General features: G+C 56.2%; 1 protein-coding gene across 1 annotated transcript; it reads left to right on the top strand.

Moving 5' to 3' along the window:
- The first annotated feature begins 644 nt into the window (after nucleotides 1–644).
- On the top strand, nucleotides 645–8572 carry LOC116493086 (PHD finger protein 7-like). The gene is made up of 9 exons (XM_032194228.1): nucleotides 645–687; nucleotides 924–1015; nucleotides 1109–1210; nucleotides 1463–1587; nucleotides 1779–1941; nucleotides 2032–2138; nucleotides 2229–2342; nucleotides 2495–2613; nucleotides 8487–8572. The coding sequence occupies exons 1-9, from the start codon at nucleotides 645–647 to the stop codon at nucleotides 8570–8572; spliced, it is 951 nt and encodes a 316-aa protein (XP_032050119.1).
- The last annotated feature ends 12132 nt before the right edge of the window (nucleotides 8573–20704 follow it).

Raw genomic sequence — 20704 nt, 5'->3', positions numbered from 1 at the left:
ACACAAATTACCACTCCATATACAACAGCCTCAATTTGAGGGCTGAAAGCTTCCATTAAGGGTCCTAACATCCATTTGGAGGGACCAAAGCATCACAGTAGGGTACAGGCCGTAAGCCAGAGACTCCAAAGGCCCAGGGTCCAGGTCTAAAGCCTCACCTTGACGACCAGGCCCGCCCACGCTCCCCCTCCCTCCCTCCCTCCCCTCCCTCCTTCCCTTTATCTCTCCATCCCCATTTTAAGTGTTCAAAGCCTCATTAGGAGGCCCCCGTGTTTCCTCTCTAGGCTCCAAAGCCTTCTTTTCAAGCTCCAGAACCTCCACTTGGCATCCCAAGTCTTCTTCTGATCATCTAAACCCTCAGTTTGCAGGCCCAGGGCCTCATTTGTAGGGACCAAGCCCTTTCATTCAGGGCCTTAAGACTGCTCTCAGGAGACAAAACTGGTTTCTTTTTGCTTACACCCTCACTTTTCTGGCCCAGGCTGTCATTTTCAGGGCACAACGCCTTATTTTTTAGGGCCCCCAGTTGCACTGGAAGGTGCAGTTGCACTGGAAGGTGCACTGGAAGGTGCAGAGGAGTGTGTGCAGGAGAAACCCCGGCACCGCTGAGGCAGGGACTCTCCAAGTGCTCACTGTCGAAGTGCACCATGTCTGACATGAACGAGAATGCTCCCGACTCGAGGGAGCGAGGTGAGAGAAAAGTATCCCTTTTCTCAGCAGGGCCCCTCTGCTCCTTGGCAGGGGGGACCCAGGTCGGGCTGTGGGTGCCTGCTGGGACCCTTGTGCCTGCTGGGCCCCTTCCCCTCCACAGCCTCTGGCCCTGCCCATCAGCCAGGGACAGATCAGGCCCTTGGGGACAGTCCCTCAGGGACACCTGGCCCCGCAAAGGTGCTCAATGGCTGAGCCATTTTCTCTCTCTCCTCCAGCATGCATGCTGTGTGGCCGGGTAGATGTCGACGTGAATGTCTGCGGCCAAACATACGAAAGGGATGGGCTCTGTGCCCACTTATATTGCATGGTGAGTTCCCCCAGGGGTCCTGTCAACATCCCACCAGGGACGGTCTCTTCAACTGTGACTCCTAATGAGATCCTGCTCTTTTCTCTTCTATAGCTTTTTGCAAATGGCCTTTATCGGCGTGAACGCATAAGACAGGGAACTGCAGGAATTTTAACAGAGGATGTACGGCGCACAATCAGGCAGGCATCCGAGAAGGTGAGGACCTGACAGGAACAGGGAGGTTTGTGCCAGGAGATGCTCCCGCAAGCTTAGCCTGGACCCCAGGGAAGCAATCCCGGCCTTTCCAACCTGCTCCGGGACAAACTGCTGCTCTGGCAGACGAGCCTTGTCCACCAGGCGGGTCTGCAGAGTGTGCCCTGCACCCTGTGCCCTGCCCTGCCCAGGGGTGTGGGGCCAGCGGTGGCGGCATCGAGCCTGCTGCTAATGGGGCTGTTGTGTTCTCTTCAGCAATGCTTCGTCTGTGGCGAGCGAGGGGCCAGCATCACCTGCATGGTGACAGGCTGTGAACGCTGCTTCCATCTCCCCTGCGCCTCAGAGGGAGAATGCGTCACCCATTACTTCGGGCGGTACAGGTAAGGGCTGCCGGCACCAGCCAAGCAAGAGGGGACCCCACGGTGATGCTTCCCAGCAGCCTGGCAGAGCCAGAGGCAGCGCCAGAGCCTGGACGGGCCTGGGGCTCCTTCACGTTCCTCTGCCCTCCTCGCCACAACCGCGGCGGGCCCAGCACTTCTCACCTTGCCCTTCCCTTCCCTCTCCCCGCCAGGTCCTTCTGCTCAGAGCACCGCCCACACCAGGCAGCGCAGGCAGCTCCAGAGCAGGGCACCACCTGCATCATCTGCATGGACCCTGTGGGGGACAGCACGTCCTACCACACCATGGTGTGCCCAGCCTGCAATCACGCCTGGTTCCATCGGCGCTGCATCCAGGTAGGAGCCCTCCCCTCACCCTGCGGGCACGGCAGCTGCTCAGCAGCACCAGGGCCCGCTCACCGCTCACCACCTGTGTTCCTGCTGCAGGGACATGCCGTGTGCGCAGGCATTGTCTGCTTCCAGTGCCCCATCTGCAGAGACAGGTTGAATTTTTGTGCAGAGATGTCCAACATGGGGATCCGAATCCCAGTCAGGTTGGTATCCCTCTACCCTGCTCTTGAGACACGAGGGCCCAACCGCTGTGCACAGCCAGGGAATGGACAATTTCATCCCTTCTCTTGCAGAGTACCAGCCTGGGAGGACAACGACGCCTTTGCATCACAGCGTGAGAGGCACCGGCACTGTGATGCCAGCGAATGCCTTTACCCACAAGGCAGGGATCAGGCGGAGGGACAGGGGTGAGTTTCCTCAGCAGCCATCTGGGGCTCTGCATGGGACCTCAGCATCACTGCAGGCTGGGGGAGGCAGGACAGAGCAGAAGGGATGTGCCAGCCACTCCCTGCCTCAGACGCTTTGTCCTCACACCCACAACCCTTTGCTTCTTCCCCAGGCCCTGGCAGCTGCTCCTGTGCCGCTCCTGTGCTGCCGAAGGCACCCACCGGCGCTGCTCCAACTTGACCGACAGCGCAGGCACCTGGGAGTGCGCCAGCTGTGCTGGCGTGGACAACGGTAAGACGCACAGGCCGCATGCTGCTGGGCTGCAGGGGCTCAGGGCAGCCTTGCCAGAGTGTCTCTGACCCAGGACGGATCAGAGCCTCTACTGCCGTGGGTCTGGAAGTCCATCCCACTCACCTTCCTGCCTCCTCTTACAGCCTCCAGTGCCAACCAGGGGCTCGCCAGCTCTAGCACCTCCACTGCAGAGGCTCTGGGGCCCTCCCATGGCTCCCCAGCACCCGAAAGCAGCAGCCTCAGCAGCAGCAGCAGCCAGGCAGCACCAGGGCCATCCCACAGCTCCCAGGGGACTGAGAGTGGAAGGCCAGGAACAGAAGAGAGGACAATCTGCCAACCTGTACGTCAGGCCCAGGACACCTGTAATGATCCTGGAAGAAGCCGCAGGACGAGCCGTGCTGCAGAACCCAGCGCTGAGAGCAGCACCCCCAGCTTGGCCAGACGGAGGGCACCAGGAACCTCTGATCACTCCTTGGTGCCCGAAGGCAGACGTCCCACCAGCCAGCGGGGGCGACCCCAGAGAAGAAGCCGCTCACCGCTGGAACATCAGGCCACAGATGCCCAGAGCCAGCCCCAAAGACGCCAAAGGAGCAGCCATGCACCACAGACCAGTGCTGGGAGCAGCAGCACCACCCGATCTCCCAGGCAGGCGGCATCGGGGTCCCCCAGTGGATCCCCAAGACGTAAACGGCGACGATCCTCCAGCCAGCAGGGGCAACCCCAGAGAAGAAGCCGCTCCCCGTTACAACATCGGGCTCCAAATACCCAGAGGCAGACCCGAAGACAGCGTGGGAGCAATCGTGCTGCTGAAGGCACCCACCGGCGCTCCTCCAACAGCGCAGGCACATTGGAGAATGACAGCGATGCTGGCGTGGACAGAAGCAGCCCAGCAACACTGTGGCCATTACAAGGTATCCTGGTGACTGACAGAATGTGGCACAGATTGCGAAGGAGGAGCCAACATGTAACGTGGGCACCAGAAACCTTTAACCAGCCCCGAGGACACCATGAGACCAGTGCTGAGAGAAGCACTCGCAGCCCTACTTGTGAAGCAGCACCAGGTACCTTCAGGCACTCTATGGTGCCCGAAGGCAGATGTCCCACCAGCCAGCGGGGGCGACCCCGAAGAAGCCGCTCACCGCTGGAACATCAGGCCACAGATGCCCAGAGACAGACTAGAAGACGCCGCAGGAGCAGCCATGCACCACAAACTGGTGCTGGGAGCAGTAGCAGCACCCGATCTCCCAGGCAGGCGGCATTGGGGTCCCCCAGTGGATCCCCAAGGCGTAAACGGAGACGATGCTCCAGCCAGCAGGGGCCGGCCCGGGCAAGAAGCCGCTCCCCATTACGTCAGGCCACAGATGCCCAGAGCCGGCCCCGGAGACAGCGTGGGAGCAGACGTGCTGCATCCCCCTGTGCTCAGAGCAGCAGCAGCAGCAGCAGCAGCAGCTCTGATAGCGAAACGGCATCGGGGTCCTCCAGCGATTCCTCGGTGCCTGAACGCAGCAGCCACTCCAGCCACGCCGGGCCAGTCCGGACGCGAAGCCGCTCCCGGTTACAACGTCGGGCCCCAAATCCCTACAGCCGGCCTGAACAACGCCGCAGGAGCAGCCGTGCTCCAGCCCGACGTCGTGGCCCCAGGTCCCAGCCACCATCACAATAAAGCTTGCTGCCAATCCCATCTGTGCGGAGAGATCACACGCGCGTGTCGGCTTCAGCCTCACTTGCACAACTGAGCCATATCCCCCTGCCTCCCTTCCCTCCCCCCCATTAGACCCCTGGTGTTTCCTCTCTAGGCTCCAAAGCCTTCTTTTCAAGCTCCAGAATCTCCACTTGGCATCCCAAGTCTTCTTCTCATCATCTAAACCCTCAGTTTGCAGGGCCTCATTTGTAGGGACCAAGCCCTTTTGTTCAGGGCCTTAAGACTGCTCTCAGGAGACAAAACTGGCTTCTTAGTGCTTACACCCTCACTTTTCTGGCCCAGGCTTTCAATTTCAGGGCACAATGTCTTATTTTTTTGGGCCCTCGGTTGCACCGTGTTATAAATGAAGTCTCAACTCAATCTGAATTTAGTAATATTAATAAAAGAATATTTATAAAAGGTATAAAAGGCAAGTAAACAGCACTGGGTGTGCGGAGAGTCCACGCTCCACCAACACACACACATGAACATCAAACATTCTAAATATACAGAACATTGCTTTTACATACTAAACCCAAGTATGCCTATACATATGTACGATCAGGAAAGGGAACAAAGAATCCTTTAAGTTCCAGGACTGAACAGGCTCCATTTTCCATTCCTTTTCTTGATTACAAACAAGTCTCCATTTTCCATCCCTTTTGAACAATATGTCTCGCTTTAAATTGTCAAGCAACTCGGTCTTCAGGGCTTATGTATCCCGTTCTTCCCGGATCGAAGAAAAGCATGTCCATCTGACTGGGGTGTTGCGATAGATGGTTACAGGCTCTTCAGGAGGGACAGGCAGGGTAGGCGAGGTGGTGGGGTGGCGATGTATGTGAAGCAGGGGCTGGACTGTGTGGAACTTCAGGTCGGCAATGGCAAAGTTGAGAGCCTCTGGGACGAACGAATAAAGGGGATGTCGTTGTGGGAGTCTATTACAGACCGCCTGGCCAGGACGATAGCGCCGATAAATTATTCTTTACAGAACTAAGAGAGGCCTCGAGATTAACTCCCCTTGTCCTTATGAGGGACTTCAACTTGCCAGACGTTAACTGGGAGTGCCACACGGCTGACACGAGCAAGTCCAGGAGGTTCATGAAGCACCTAGATGATAACTTCTTGGTGCAGGTGCTAACGGAGCCAACTAGGAAAGGTGCCCTCCTAGACCTGTTGCTAGAAAACAGAGAGGGTCTGGTGGGAGATGTGGTGATTGGTGGCCGCCTCGGTCATAGCGACCATGAAGTGGTTGAGTTCAAAATTTACAGTGACAGAAGGAAAAGTGCCACCAAAACCTCATCCCTAGATATGGGGAAAGCGGACTTCAGGCTGCTCAGGGAACTAGTCAGCAAGGTCCCCTGGGAAACTGCTCTTGAAGGCCTCGATGTCCACCAGTGCTGGTCACTCTTTAAGCGATGCCTCCTAGAAGCACAAGATCAGGCAATTCCTAAATATCGCAAGTCAGGCAGGCGGGGCAGGAGGCCGGCGTGGCTGACCAGGAACGTTCTAATGGAGATTAGGTGGAAACAGAGAGTGTTTCGCTACTGGAAGGAGGGCCAGGTGTCATGGAAAGAATACAGGGATGCTGTTCGTGTTTGTAGGGAGAAAGTTCGTGTGGCCAAAGCACACCTAGAGTTGAAGCTGGCTGTGTCTGTGAGAGAAAATAAAAAGGGTTTTTTTAGATATGTGAATGGAAAAAGGAGAACTAAAGAATACATAGGGCCGCTCCTTGATAGGGAAGGTCTCCTCACAGACAATGACATAGGCAAAGCAGAGACGCTTAACGCCTTCTTTGCCTCTGTCTTCAATGCTGATGATGGGCTTCGGGACCCAGGGTGCCCTGAGCTGGAGGACCGGGACGGTGGGGATGACAAACTCCCAACCGACCCTGAACGTGTGCGGGATTTGCTACTCCACCTGGATCCCTACAAGTCCATGGGTCCGGATGGGATTCACCCCCGGGTGCTGAAAGAGCTGGCGGACGTCATCGCGGAACCTCTCTCAATTATTTTTCAACGATCCTGGGAATTTGGAGAGGTCCCGGTAGACTGGAAGCTGGCAAATGTTGTGCTGATTTTCAAGAAGGGTCAGAAAGAAGACCCTAGCAATTACAGGCCTGTCAGTCTCACGTCAGTGCCTGGTAAAATCATGGAGAAGATGGTTCTCGAACTTATTGAGGCGCACCTGGGGGACAAAGCAGTCATTGGTCCCAGCCAGCATGGGTTTGTGAAGGGTAGGTCCTGCCTAACTAACCTGATTTCCTTTTATGATAAGATCACCCGTATGGTGGACCAATGGAAACCAGCTGATGTGATTTTTTTGGACTTCAGCAAGGCTTTTGACACGGTTTCCCATAGGATCCTACTGGACAAAATGTCCACCATACAGCTAAATAAAAACATCATACGATGGGTGAGTAATTGGCTAACAGGCAGGGCCCAAAGGGTTATGGTAAATGGAGCTGCGTCAGGCTGGCGGGCGGTCACCAGTGGGGTCCCTCAAGGCTCCATTTTAGGGCCGGTACTTTTCAATATTTTTATAAACGATCTGGATGTAGGAATAGAAGGTATTTTGAGCAAGTTTGCTGATGACACCAAACTTGGAGGAGTCGTGGACTCGAATGAGGGTGGAAAGGCCTTGCAGAGGGATCTGGATAGGTTGGAGAGCTGGGCGATCACCAACCGCATGAAGTTCAATAAGAGCAAGTGCCGGGTCCTGCACCTGGGATGCGGAAACCCTGGCTGCACGTACAGACTGGGCGATGAGACGCTGGAGAGCAGCCTAGAAGAGAGGGATCTGGGGGTCGTGGTAGACGGCAAGTTGAATATGAGCCAGCAGTGTGCCCTGGCAGCCAGGAGGGCCAACCGTGTCCTGGGGTGCATCAAGCACGGCATCGCTAGTAGGTCAAGGGAGGTGATTGTCCCGCTCTACTCTGCACTGGTGCGGCCTCACCTTGAGTACTGTGTGCAGTTCTGGGCACCACAGTATAAAAAGGACATGAAACTGTTGGAGAGTGTCCAGAGGAGGGCTACGAAGATGGTGAAAGGCCTGGAGGGGAAGACGTATGAAGAACGGCTGAGGTCACTGGGCCTGTTCAGCCTGGAGAAGAGGAGGCTGAGGGGAGACCTCATCACAGTCTACAACTTCCTCGTAAGGGGGTGTCGAGAGGCAGGAGACCTTTTCTCCATTAACACCAGTGACAGGACCCGTGGGAACTGGGTTAAGCTGAGGCAGGGGAAATTTAGGCTTGACATCAGAAGGGGGTTCTTCACAGAGAGGGTGGTTGCACACTGGAACAGGCTCCCCAGGGAAGTGGTCACTGCACCGAGCCTGTCCGAATTTAAGAAGAGATTGGACTGTGCACTTAGTCACATGGTCTGAACTTTTGGGTAGACCTGTGCGGTGTCAAGAGTTGGACTTGATGATCCTTAAGGGTACCTTCCAACTCAGGATATTCTATGATTCTATGATTCTATGATCTTTTCAAGGCCAATAGGGCCTGGGTCAAAAGGCACGTTCAGGTCACCAGGGGGCGGAACAGCCAAAGCCTTCGATGGCTGTAGCAGCAGAGGGGCCCATGGCATAGCAGAAGGATCAGTGAAGGAGCCCGCAGCTCCCTCACTGTCTGGCAAACCACACGTGTCTGACTGTGGTCCCACACGGCTCTTTAAGGCCTCAGAGACTGCTCACCAGGTGCCGAGCAATCCCGCCACAACCTTGTCGTTTTTAGTTGCAGAGTCCCACACCTTGACCTCAGTTTGGTCCCACGTTTCAGGCTCATAAACAGTCCGATTGTTAATAAGGACAATAAGCTGTAAGGTTACCAGGACAGTCTTTGTTTCCAAGGACGTATGATTCCCCATACTGCGCAGCTGCTTAGCAGCGAGGGGCAGTTGTGTGCGTGGCTCCACTTCTCTCAGCTCGAGCTTCTCTCCAGTTCCGGTGCGCCAATTTCCAGCGACTTTCTGTAGGAGCTTCTCTGAGCGGTTTGCTGAGTTTGGCCGAGCCTATCTTCATGAGGCGATCAAAGTGCCTGTTCCCGTCCTAGTCTCTGTTCTGCCAGCCTGATCCTTTTCATTCCTTCTTTCTGTTTCTTTATTGATGACATACATGTAACTTCATCACATCGTGTTGCCCCCTTTTTTTTTTCATCTTGAGGACAGGCAACCCTCTTATACCCTTCTCCCCACAGCAGTCATTTTCAAAACAACTGTTCATTGGTCAAAGGACTTTGAATATAACAGCAACGGCAAACGCCTAGAAACTTCCATGCCTTAACGGCTGGAGAACAAGCAACCTGAGATTGCATGGAGTCTCCTGAATCACTCTTCTTTGTTTCCACTCTACTCTTTTATATTCCTCCTAACAATGGCCTCATCCTTAAGAGTCTGATGTTATCATCAACCAGGGGGCTTGCCGACCCCCATGGCCACACTCCCAAATCTCCCCCTTCTTTATTAATATCAACCATTTTCTCAACACAAATTACCACTCCATATACAACAGCCTCAATTTGAGGGCTGAAAGCTTCCATTAAGGGTCCTAACATCCATTTGGAGGGACCAAAGCATCACAGTAGGGTACAGGCCGTAAGCCAGAGACTCCAAAGGCCCAGGGTCCAGGTCTAAAGCCTCACCTTGACGACCAGGCCCGCCCACGCTCCCCCTCCCTCCCTCCCTCCCTCCCTCCTTCCCTTTATCTCTCCATCCCCATTTTAAGTGTTCAAAGCCTCATTAGGAGGCCCCCGTGTTTCCTCTCTAGGCTCCAAAGCCTTCTTTTCAAGCTCCAGAACCTCCACTTGGCATCCCAAGTCTTCTTCTGATCATCTAAACCCTCAGTTTGCAGGCCCAGGGCCTCATTTGTAGGGACCAAGCCCTTTCATTCAGGGCCTTAAGACTGCTCTCAGGAGACAAAACTGGTTTCTTTTTGCTTACACCCTCACTTTTCTGGCCCAGGCTGTCATTTTCAGGGCACAACGCCTTATTTTTTAGGGCCCCCAGTTGCACTGGAAGGTGCAGAGCTGCATTTTTCGGGTGCAAAACCTTATTTGTGAGAAAAGTTCCCTCCCTCCCCATTTTAAGTGCTATGAGTGGTTAGAGGGGCGTTGGGTAAAGGGAAAGGTTGTGTGGTTGTGGTGGCTTGGGGGCTTACTGTATCCACCTCAGCTATTGTGTGCTATTTTGTCAGTTTGGGATCTGGAAGTTGGATCTCAACACGGAAAACTAAGGGGAGATTTTATTGGTCTCCATATTGTTATAGTTTGCTCCTGAGGTCCATCCCTCAGGAGCAAACTGCTCCAACCTGGGTCCCCCACAGTTGGCAGCTCCTGCCAGGCCCCCTGCTCCTGCGTGGGCTCTGCTCCACAGGCTGCAGCTCCGGCCCACACTCTGCTCCGGCGTGGGTCCTCCACAAGCTGCAGCCTGCTTCAGTGCAGGTCCACCTGCTCCACCATGGCCTCCTCCACGGTCTACAGTGTGAAACCCTGCTCCACTGTGGTACTCCATGGGCTGCAGGCGGAAAGCCTGCTCCGCCATGGTCCTCACCATAGGCCACAGGGGAACTTCTGTTGTGGTGCCTGGAGCACCTCCTCCCACCCCTTCACTGACCTCGGTGTCTGCAAGGCCGTTTCTCACTCCTCTCTTTCTCCCAGCTGCTGCTCCACAGCAATTTCTTCCCTTTCTTAAATATGCTCTCACAGAGACGCAAACAACATCGCTTATTGGCTTGGCTCTGGACAGCAGGGCCCTTATCTAAAATGGGGCAGCTTCTGGATTCTTCTCACAGAAGCCACCCCTATGGGCCCCTGCTACCAAAACTTGCCAAGTAAACCCACTACAATTTCTTATTGTTCATATTGTTCAAAAGGGATGGAAAATGGAGACTTATTTGTAATCAAGAAAAGGAATGGAAAATGGAGCCTGTTCAGTCCTGGAACTTAAAGGATTCTTTGTTACCTTTCCTGATCGTACATATATATAGGCATACTTGGGTTTAGTATTTAAAGCAATGTTCTGTATATTTAGAATGTTTGATGTTTGTGTGTGCATTTTGGTGGAGCGTGGACTCTCCGCACACCCAGTGCTGCTTACTTGCCTTTTATACCTTTTATAAATATTTGTTTTATAAATACTACAAAATTCAGATTGAGTTGAGATCTCATTTATAACAGGGGGGAAAATGAGCTCTGGTCCCACCCTGCTCTCAAGAAACTGTGTAGGATAAGGACGTGAGGAGGGAGCAAGCTGCGAGTCATATGCCAGATGTCCTGCGCCTGTCTCGGAGGTTGGCAATGCTGGCCCAAGGGTGTGGTGCAGGCGCTGCCACTCCAGGGCTGCAGCCCCATCCGAGGGACATCTCCTGTGGCGCGGGGAGCACTGCCAGCAGCCCGAGGGAAGCGATCCTTCCTCTCCGCTGCAAGAGCGGCCTTCCTCTTGCTTGGGTGCCGAGGGCCCAGGCCCCAGCATGGCACCTCCAGCCACCCCCGTGAGGCAGGGGCTCTGTCACAGTGGGAGTATGGCAGCTTTGGGCATCCCTGCCCAAACAGGGGGCGGGCAGCGGTGATGTCACAATGGCCACTGTGACCCGCGGGGAGTATAAAAGGCTGCTGGGCCCGGGCCGTGCCTCAGTGCGATTTGGTGAGTTGGGGAGAGGGCAGGGAGGAGGGGGCTGCCCGGGGCTGCCGAGGGCCCGTGCTACAGGCTCACCCTCGTTCTGCTTCTCCCTCAGGTTCGGCAGAGGAGTGTGTGCAGGAGAAACCCCGGCACCGCTGAGGCAGGGACTCTCCAAGTGCTCACTGTCGAAGTGCACCATGTCTGACATGAACGAGAATGCTCCCGACTCGAGGGAGCGAGGTGAGAGAAAAGTATCCCTTTTCTCAGCAGGGCCCCTCTGCTCCTTGGCAGGGGGGACCCAGGTCGGGCTGTGGGTGCCTGCTGGGAGCCTTGTGCCTGCTGGGCCCCTTCCCCTCCACAGCCTCTGGCCCTGCCCATCAGCCAGGGACAGATCAGGCCCCTGGGGACAGTCCCTCAGGGACACCTGGCCCCGCAAAGGTGCTCAATGGCTGAGCCATTTTCTCTCTCTCCTCCAGCATGCATGCTGTGTGGCCGGGTAGATGTCGACGTGAATGTCTGCGGCCAAACATACGAAAGGGATGGGCTCTGTGCCCACTTATATTGCATGGTGAGTTCCCCCAGGGGTCCTGTCAACATCCCACCAGGGACGGTCTCTTCAACTGTGACTCCTAATGAGATCCTGCTCTTTTCTCTTCTATAGCTTTTTGCAAATGTCCTTTATCGGCGTGAACGCATAAGACAGGGAACTGCAGGAATTTTAATAGAGGATGTACGGCGCACAATCAGGCAGGCATCCGAGAAGGTGAGGACCTGACAGGAACAGGGAGGTTTGTGCCAGGAGATGCTCCCGCAAGCTTAGCCTGGACCCCAGGGAAGCAATCCCGGCCTTTCCAACCTGCTCCGGGACAAACTGCTGCTCTGGCAGACGAGCCTTGTCCACCAGGCGGGTCTGCAGAGTGTGCCCTGCACCCTGTGCCCTGCCCTGCCCAGGGGTGTGGGGCCAGCGGTGGCGGCATCGAGCCTGCTGCTAATGGGGCTGTTGTGTTCTCTTCAGCAATGCTTCGTCTGTGGCGAGCGAGGGGCCAGCATCACCTGCATGGTGACAGGCTGTGAACGCTGCTTCCATCTCCCCTGCGCCTCAGAGGGAGAATGCGTCACCCATTACTTCGGGCGGTACAGGTAAGGGCTGCCGGCACCAGCCAAGCAAGAGGGGACCCCACGGTGATGCTTCCCAGCAGCCTGGCAGAGCCAGAGGCAGCGCCAGAGCCTGGACGGGCCTGGGGCTCCTTCACGTTCCTCTGCCCTCCTCGCCACAACCGCGGCGGGCCCAGCACTTCTCACCTTGCCCTTCCCTTCCCTCTCCCCCCCAGGTCCTTCTGCTCAGAGCACCGCCCACACCAGGCAGCGCAGGCAGCTCCAGAGCAGGGCACCACCTGCATCATCTGCATGGACCCTGTGGGGGACAGCACGTCCTACCACACCATGGTGTGCCCAGCCTGCAATCACGCCTGGTTCCATCGGCGCTGCATCCAGGTAGGAGCCCTCCCCTCACCCTGCGGGCACGGCAGCTGCTCAGCAGCACCAGGGCCCGCTCACCGCTCACCACCTGTGTTCCTGCTGCAGGGACATGCCATGTGCGCAGGCATTGTCTGCTTCCAGTGCCCCATCTGCAGAGACAGGTTGAATTTTTGTGCAGAGATGTCCAACATGGGGATCCGAATCCCAGTCAGGTTGGTATCCCTCTACCCTGCTCTTGAGACACGAGGGCCCAAGCGCTGTGCACAGCCAGGGAATGGACAATTTCATCCCTTCTCTTGCAGAGTACCAGCCTGGGAGGACAACGACGCCTTTGCATCACAGCGTGAGAGGCACCGGCACTGTGATGCCAGCGAATGCCTTTACCCACAAGGCAGGGATCAGGCGGAGGGACAGGGGTGAGTTGCCTCAGCAGCCATCTGGGGCTCTGCATGGGACCTCAGCATCACTGCAGGCTGGGGGAGGCAGGACAGAGCAGAAGGGATGTGCCAGCCACTCCCTGCCTCAGACGCTTTGTCCTCACACCCACAACCCTTTGCTTCTTCCCCAGGCCCTGGCAGCTGCTCCTGTGCCGCTCCTGTGCTGCCGAAGGCACCCACCGGCGCTGCTCCAACTTGACCGACAGCGCAGGCACCTGGGAGTGCGCCAGCTGTGCTGGCGTGGACAACGGTAAGACGCACAGGCCGCATGCTGCTGGGCTGCAGGGGCTCAGGGCAGCCTTGCCAGAGTGTCTCTGACCCAGGACGGATCAGAGCCTCTACTGCCGTGGGTCTGGAAGTCCATCCCACTCACCTTCCTGCCTCCTCTTACAGCCTCCAGTGCCAACCAGGGGCTCGCCAGCTCTAGCACCTCCACTGCAGAGGCTCTGGGGCCCTCCCATGGCTCCCCAGCACCCGAAAGCAGCAGCCTCAGCAGCAGCAGCAGCCAGGCAGCACCAGGGCCATCCCACAGCTCCCAGGGGACTGAGAGTGGAAGGCCAGGAACAGAAGAGAGGACAATCTGCCAACCTGTACGTCAGGCCCAGGACACCTGTAATGATCCTGGAAGAAGCCGCAGGACGAGCCGTGCTGCAGAACCCAGCGCTGAGAGCAGCACCCCCAGCTTGGCCAGACGGAGGGCACCAGGAACCTCTGATCACTCCTTGGTGCCCGAAGGCAGACGTCCCACCAGCCAGCGGGGGCGACCCCAGAGAAGAAGCCGCTCACCGCTGGAACATCAGGCCACAGATGCCCAGAGCCAGCCCCAAAGACGCCAAAGGAGCAGCCATGCACCACAGACCAGTGCTGGGAGCAGCAGCACCACCCGATCTCCCAGGCAGGCGGCATCGGGGTCCCCCAGTGGATCCCCAAGACGTAAACGGCGACGATCCTCCAGCCAGCGGGGGCAACCCCAGAGAAGAAGCCGCTCCCCGTTACAACATCGGGCTCCAAATACCCAGAGGCAGACCCGAAGATGGCGTGGGAGCAATCGTGCTGCTGAAGGCACCCATCGGCGCTCCTCCGACAGCGATGCTGGCATGGACAGAAGCAGCCCAGCAACACTGTGGCCATTACAAGGTATCCTGGTGACTGACAGAATGCGGCACAGATTGCGAAGGAGGAGCCAACATGTAACGTGGGCACCAGAAACCTTTAACCAGCCCCGAGGACACCACGAGACCAGTGCTGCTAATCGCGAAGCAGCACCACGTACCTTCAGGCACTCCATGGTGCCCGAAGACAGATACCCCACCAGCCAGCGGGGGCGAGCCCGGACAAGAAGCCGCTCCCCATTACGTCAGGCCACAGATGCCCAGAGCCGGCCCCGGAGACAGCGTGGGAGCAGACGTGCTGCATCCCCCTGTGCTCAGAGCAGCAGCAGCAGCAGCAGCAGCAGCTCTGATAGCGAAACGGCATCGGGGTCCTCCAGCGATTCCTCGGTGCCTGAACGCAGCAGCCACTCCAGCCACGCCGGGCCAGTCCGGACGCGAAGCCGCTCCCGGTTACAACGTCGGGCCCCAAATCCCTACAGCCGGCCTGAACAACGCCGCAGGAGCAGCCGTGCTCCAGCCCGACGTCGTGGCCCCAGGTCCCAGCCACCATCACAATAAAGCTTGCTGCCAATCCCATCTGTGCAGAGGGATCACACGCATGTGTCAGCTTCAGTCTCACTTGCACTCCCATTAGATGGATTAGAAAAATAACAGAATTCCAGTAAGCACGTTTGGCTTAATCACATTGTCCAGAAGGGGTTACGATCTACACAGCCAGGCATATTGTTGGGCTGCACATGTCCCAGTTATCAGCCAACCGTCACCCTGTAGACTATGGCACGTAAAATTGGAGCCGTGAAATTATCGTGTCTTTGGGGAATTGTGGTATGAACGTTCCCTGTGAGATTCCCAAGTTTCACTCCATTCCAACACCCCTCTGTTTCTAACAGAATCACAGAATCACAGAATCACAGAATTTCTAGGTTGGAAGAGACCTCAGGATCATCGAGTCCAACCTCTGACCTAACGCTAACAGTCCCCACTAAACCATATCCCTAAGCTCTACATCTAAACGTCTTTTAAAGACCTCCAGGGATGGTGGCTCCACCACTTCCCTGGGCAGCCTGTTCCAATGCCTCACAACCCTTTCGGTAAAGAAGTTCTTCCTAAGATCCAACCTAAAACTCCCCTGGCGCAACTTAAGCCCATTCCCCCTCGTCCTGTCACCAGGCACGTGGGAGAACAGGCCAACCCCCACCTCGCTACAGCCTCCTTTAAGGTACCTATAGAGAGCGATAAGGTCACCCCTGAGCCTCCTCTTCTCCAGGCTGAACAAGCCCAGCTCCCTCAGCCGCTCCTCGTAGGACTTGTTCTCCAGGCCTCTCACCAGCTTCGTCGCCCTTCTCTGCACCCGCTCAAGCACCTCGATGTCCTTCTTGTAGCGAGGGGCCCAAAACTGAACACAGTACTCGAGGTGCGGCCTCGAGTACAGAGCTGAGTACAGGGGGACAATCACTTCCCTAGCCCTGCTGGTCACACTGTTTCTTATGCAAGCCAGGATGCCGTTGGCCTTCTTGGCCACCTGAGCACACTGCTGGCTCATATTCAGCCGACTATCCACCATCACTCCCAGGTCCTTCTCTGCCTGGCAGCTCTCCAACCACTCCTCTCCCAGCCTGTAGCTCTGCTTGGGGTTGTTGCGCCCCAGGTGCAGGACCCGGCACTTGGCCTTGTTGAACTTCGTGCAGTTGACCTCAGCCCATCAGCGCAGCCTATCCAGATCCTCCTGCAGAGCCTTCCTACCCTCGAGCAGATCGACAGACTGCTTTCCCAGGGCTGTGTTGTGCTTCCAGGATATGTCAGGGAAGTTGAAGGCCCCCACGAGAACAAGCGCTGAAGATTTCGCAACTTCTGTCAGCTGCCTGTAGAACTCCTCATCCGTCTCCTCATCCTGGTTCGGCGGTCTATAGCAGACCCTGACCAGGACACCAGCCTTGTTGTCCCCGCCGATCCTAACCCAAAGGGACTCGACCTTGTCATTCCCAGCCTCGAGTTCTACAACATCGAAAGACTCTCTAATATAGAGAGCCACACCACCACCCCTTCTGTGCTGCCTGTCCCTTCTGAAGAGCTTATAGCCAGGCATTGCAGCACTCCAGTCATGAGACTGGTCCCGCCACGTTTCCATGATGGCAACCAAGTCGTAGCCTGCCCGCTGCATGATGGCTTCCAGCTCCTCCTGTTTGTTACCCATGCTGCGTGCATTGGTGTAGATGCACTTCAGCTGGGCCATTGCCTTATCCCCCGGCCTTGCTATTGTTCCCCCAGCACAGCTCCAACAATCCTTGCTTCAGCCCCATCCCCCTTCTTACCTAGTTTAAAGCCCTCTCAATGAGCCCTGCCAGCTCCTGGCCCAGGATCCGTTTTCCCCTAAAAGATAGGGACCCGTCTGCGGCCATCAGGCCGGGTGCCGAGTAAAGTGCCCCATGGTCGAAAAACCCAAGATTTCTGCGTTGGCACCAGCCCCTGAGACATGTGTTTAACAGGTGGGCTTTCCGTGTCCTCTCTGAACCCCTCCCTGCCACCGTAGGGATGGAGGAAAAAAACAACCTGCACTCCCGCTCCATCCACTAACCGTCCCAGCCCCCTAAAGTCTCGTTTGATAGCCTTCAGGCTTCTCTCTTCAACGTCGTCACTACCTGCCCGGACTATCAAAAGAGGATAATAATCAGAGGGGCGTACCAGGTTGGGAAGCTTCCTGGCAACGTCCCTGACCCTGGCCCCAGGGAGGCAGCAGACTTCCCTACGGGTAGGGTCAGGCCGACAAATAGGGCCCTCTGTTCCCCTAAGAAGAGAATCTCCCACAACAATAACCCTTCTGTCTTTCTTTGTGGATGCAGTCCTGAGGCGTGGAGTCGACCTCCTCGCCCTAGGCATCCTCCTGGGAACACTTTCTACCTCTTCCTCACCCACCGGTCTCTCGAGCTCCAGGGCCTCAAACCTGTTGTGTAAGGGCACCTGGGAAGGTGGGGCCGGAAGGGGAGGGCATCGCCTGCGATGTTGAGCAGGGACCTGTTTCCATTCCTCCTCAGCTCCCAGATCCCCTCCCTCTGCCCGATGGCGACAGGGCAGGGGGTCCACCCCCATTTGGGGTGTCTCACCTCGATACCTCTCCTTGAGGCCCTGCAGGGAGTTACTCCACAAGTTTATCTCCCGCTCACACTCCCTGATATCCCTCAACCTCTCCACCTCCTCCTTGAGCTCCACCACCATGCGGACCAGGTCATCCACCTGCTCGCACCTCACGCACGCAGTTTCTCTGCCTCCCGCCGATGGCAGCAACAGGCTCAGACACTCCTTGCATCTGGAGACCTGAACTGCTGCATTTTTTAACGGGTAGTCGGTCTGGGTGTGTACCGACTTCCTGGAGAGCACACTGTGCCTGGTGGACACCATTATCACCTGGTGGAGACCATTATCACCTAGCTAACGGCTGTTGTTAAGGAGGTGTTCATTAGCGCAGGCCCATGAGGTGTTCAGGTCAGAATCCATACGATACAAGCTGGCATCTGCCACATCCAAGTGAAAACCATGCTTAGGTGGGATTGTTGCACAATCACAATGGCACGCAGTTACAGCTTCTTGCCATCCCCACCTACACTGACCTTGGGCATCGTAACACACCACGGGGCCTTATCATATGCATGGGCTTCGAAAGGCTGTTGTTGACGATTTGGAATAATGGGGAGTGGTACGACGACCTAAGGTAGATACCAAGATGTTTCAAGCACAGGTTCTGCTCACCACCGATGTGGGTGTCTAATCCCCGAGGGTGATGTAAGCAATACCAACAAGGCAATTTGTTACCTAGCTGCAGCACACAGCCAGGCGGCACCAGGGTCCTCCCAAGGCTCCCCACTGCTGGACAGCAACAGCCCCAGCACCGCCAGCCAGGCAGGACTGGGGCCCTCCTTGGCTCCCTGGTACCCGACAGCAGCAGCTCCAGCACCCTCAGACTGACAGGAGTGGGGACGCCCCGCAGCTCCATAGTGCCTGAGAGCAGCGGCGGCTCCAGCCACCCTGGGCCAGAGCAGAGGACAACCTGATCACGATTACAACATCCAGCCCCGAATCCTTCCAGCCAGCCCAGGAAACGCCACAGAACCAGGCACGTGCTAGCCCCAAGCGCTGGCCCTAATCCGCAGCCCCCAAGTCCAATACAGTTCCGAGCCAACCACCCCTGCTGCCCTCGCCCATCTTCCTCCAGGCTGATTGCTTTGCAGGGGAGCCCATGGCAGCGGGGACAAGCACTCTGGACATGCTCTGTCCCAGTGGCACACGTGGGTGACCACAGCACTGCAGCACTGGAGAGGAGGTTGGGGTTGGCAAGAGGTGGGACAGGTGAGAGCAGGGCTGGCAGCTGGCTTTGGGCTCTTGCGTGGCCTTGCCATTAGCACAAGGACTTGGCTTCGGCTTATCCGGGTTGTTCAGGCCAGGCTCGTGAGCCTGCAAGAAAGGGAGAAGTTTAACGGCAGCGTCCTCCCCAGCAGGTTTGGGTCTAGGCGTCTGCCTGTCTTATGTCTGCTCTGGCACCGGTGCCTGTGAAGAATGACGTCGCGAGGTGCTGGGCCTGCTCTCTCGAGGAAGAACTACAGGCTGAGCACTGAGCCGGAGAAGTCCAAGGTCGCAGGTACGGGCTGGACACGCCTCGCACAAGCAGGACCGCTGTGGAACAGGGCGAGCGCCCCTCGCCTCGCTTGAGATCGCCTGCCTGCCAGTGGCGGTGGCCGTGCTGAGAGAGGCGTGGTGGGGCAGAAAGCGAGCGAGTCCCTGAGCAGAGGCGAGATTTTGGGAGGGCAGAATGAGGGACTCCAGCAGAAACTCGTGTCACGGTGCTGGAGGACGTGGTGCTGCCTGTCTTTGTCCCATCGGACTCTGGGAGTTCCCCTTGCAGGGCAGACGGCCTCTCGGGTTCTCGGATTAATGCTTTCCTCGGAAATGTTGATACTGCCGGGCAGTCATTTGCTCTTGCACCGGCCACCCCAGCACAATCCGGCTTGTGAGACCGCAAGGCTGGTATTTGAGGGCTGCGTGGCACCCACAGCTAAGGCAAGCTGCTTTCTGGGGCACCAGGGATTGTTTTGCACAAGGACAGCTACTGCGAGGTGTACAGCCTTAAGGAGGCTGTGAGTTAGCCTAGGTGAGCTGTGCCTGCGAGCCTTTCTGTCCCCGCATCTTCTCCAGCACAGCTGAGAGATGCAGTAGCTACAGAGAATGTTGCAGGTACGAGCAGGACATCAGGAAGTGCAGGAGTGGTATTATGATTTTTATTTCCCTTGGGAATGAAACTGGGTCATCACACCCAGCTTTTGAAGGAACGTTATCTGGAAGTAGCAGAGCAGCGTTCCTGAAATGTAGTTTCACCTGAGGGGACGACTGTGCAGCCTCCCATTTGTATTGGAGAGCAGCTCAAACTGGAAGGAGCCCCTTGCTGTGGAGATGCACTCCATAGTGCTGGTGTCTAGGACTGTTAGTGAGGGCAGTGAGAAGGTAAATGGCTTCTTGAAGCTGTCTTCCCCCGAGCTGATCTGCAACCTGGAAGGTTGTTTTCCTGTAGTTACCAATGTTTTGCTTGTACCTGAAATGAATGGTTTGAGTGTACCTCCTGACTCCTTAAGCTTACTTTTCTCTCCTTTTTCACAAGGGATAGTGAACAGCAGGCTGCTGGATGCACTCTGGACATGCTCCGTCCAAGTAGCACACGTGGGTGATAACAGCGCTGCTACTCTACTCTGTGCTGGTGCGGCCTCACCTCGAGCACTGTGTGCAGTTCTGGGCACCACAGCACAAAAAGGACATTAAACTGTTGGAGAGTGTCCAGAAAAGGGCTACAAAGATGGTGAAGGGCCTAGAGGGGAAGACCTATGAGGAGTGGCTGAGAGCACTGGGCCTGTTCAGTCTGGAGAAGAGGGGGCTGAGGGGGGACCTCATGGCGGCCTACAGCTTCGTCACAAGGGGAGTGGAGGGGCAGGCACCGATCTCTTCCCTTTAGCGACCAGTGATAGGAACCAAGGGAGTGGGGTCAAGCTGTGACAGGGGAGATTCAGGCCTGGATATCAGGAAGAGGTTCTTCACAGAGAGGGTTGTCGTGCACTGGAACAGGCTCCCCAGGGATGTAGTCACTGTACCAAGCCTGTTGGAGTTTAAGAAGCTTTTGGACTGTGCTCTTAGTAACAGCAACAGGTAATAGTAACAGGTAGTAGTCAGAGTAGCTTTGGGTGCAGGAGACGCAGAAGGGGCCTTTCCAGAAGACCATTTTTTTTCCCAATTTCTTATTATTCTTTTGGAAGGACTGTCGGTATGTACTCCCCCAGGGATATCTCCGGGTCCCCTGACACTCATATTTCCCATTTTTCCTAGCCCTTGTCAGTGTGCTGCTGCAGAAATTTACCCCCTGTAGGGTACCACACACCAGTGTTCTGATTCTGGAAAATGGGGATGTACTGCCAAGCACTTCACTGTTCAAGGGATACTGTACATCAGATCTCCTGAGACTAGTCCTTTCTCTCTCTTATCTCATACTTTGTCCATCTCCAGCAGTGCCCCGCACAGAGCTACAGAACCGTGGATCAGGTCTCCACAATCATACGTGTCAATCACATGTCACACAAGTCTCACCTGACCGCCAAGGCAATACTTAATATTTTTTGCCTTGGTCTGTGCACAGAGTTACCAGGCCTTATTCGTCCTTTCTTGCTGTTCTTGTTTCTTATCTCACACTTTGTCCATCCCCAACTGTGCCCCTTGCAGAGTATGGAACTCCTCTGTGCT

This window comes from Aythya fuligula, chromosome 10 (genome assembly GCF_009819795.1).
Source record: "Aythya fuligula isolate bAytFul2 chromosome 10, bAytFul2.pri, whole genome shotgun sequence".
NCBI lineage: Eukaryota > Metazoa > Chordata > Aves > Anseriformes > Anatidae > Aythya > Aythya fuligula.
The sequence above is the reverse complement of the archived record's forward strand: the minus strand, read 5'-3'. Positions and strand labels throughout refer to the sequence as shown.

Bases quoted from the DNA above. Each gene is read 5' to 3' on its own strand.
- LOC116493086 (XM_032194228.1), top strand. From the start codon at position 645: ATGTCTGACATGAACGAGAATGCTCCCGACTCGAGGGAGCGAG. The intron at 1,016-1,108 runs GTGAGTTCCCCC...TCTCTTCTATAG, and splicing joins GTGCCCACTTATATTGCATG to CTTTTTGCAAATGGCCTTTA. The intron at 1,942-2,031 runs GTAGGAGCCCTC...TTCCTGCTGCAG, and splicing joins TCCATCGGCGCTGCATCCAG to GGACATGCCGTGTGCGCAGG.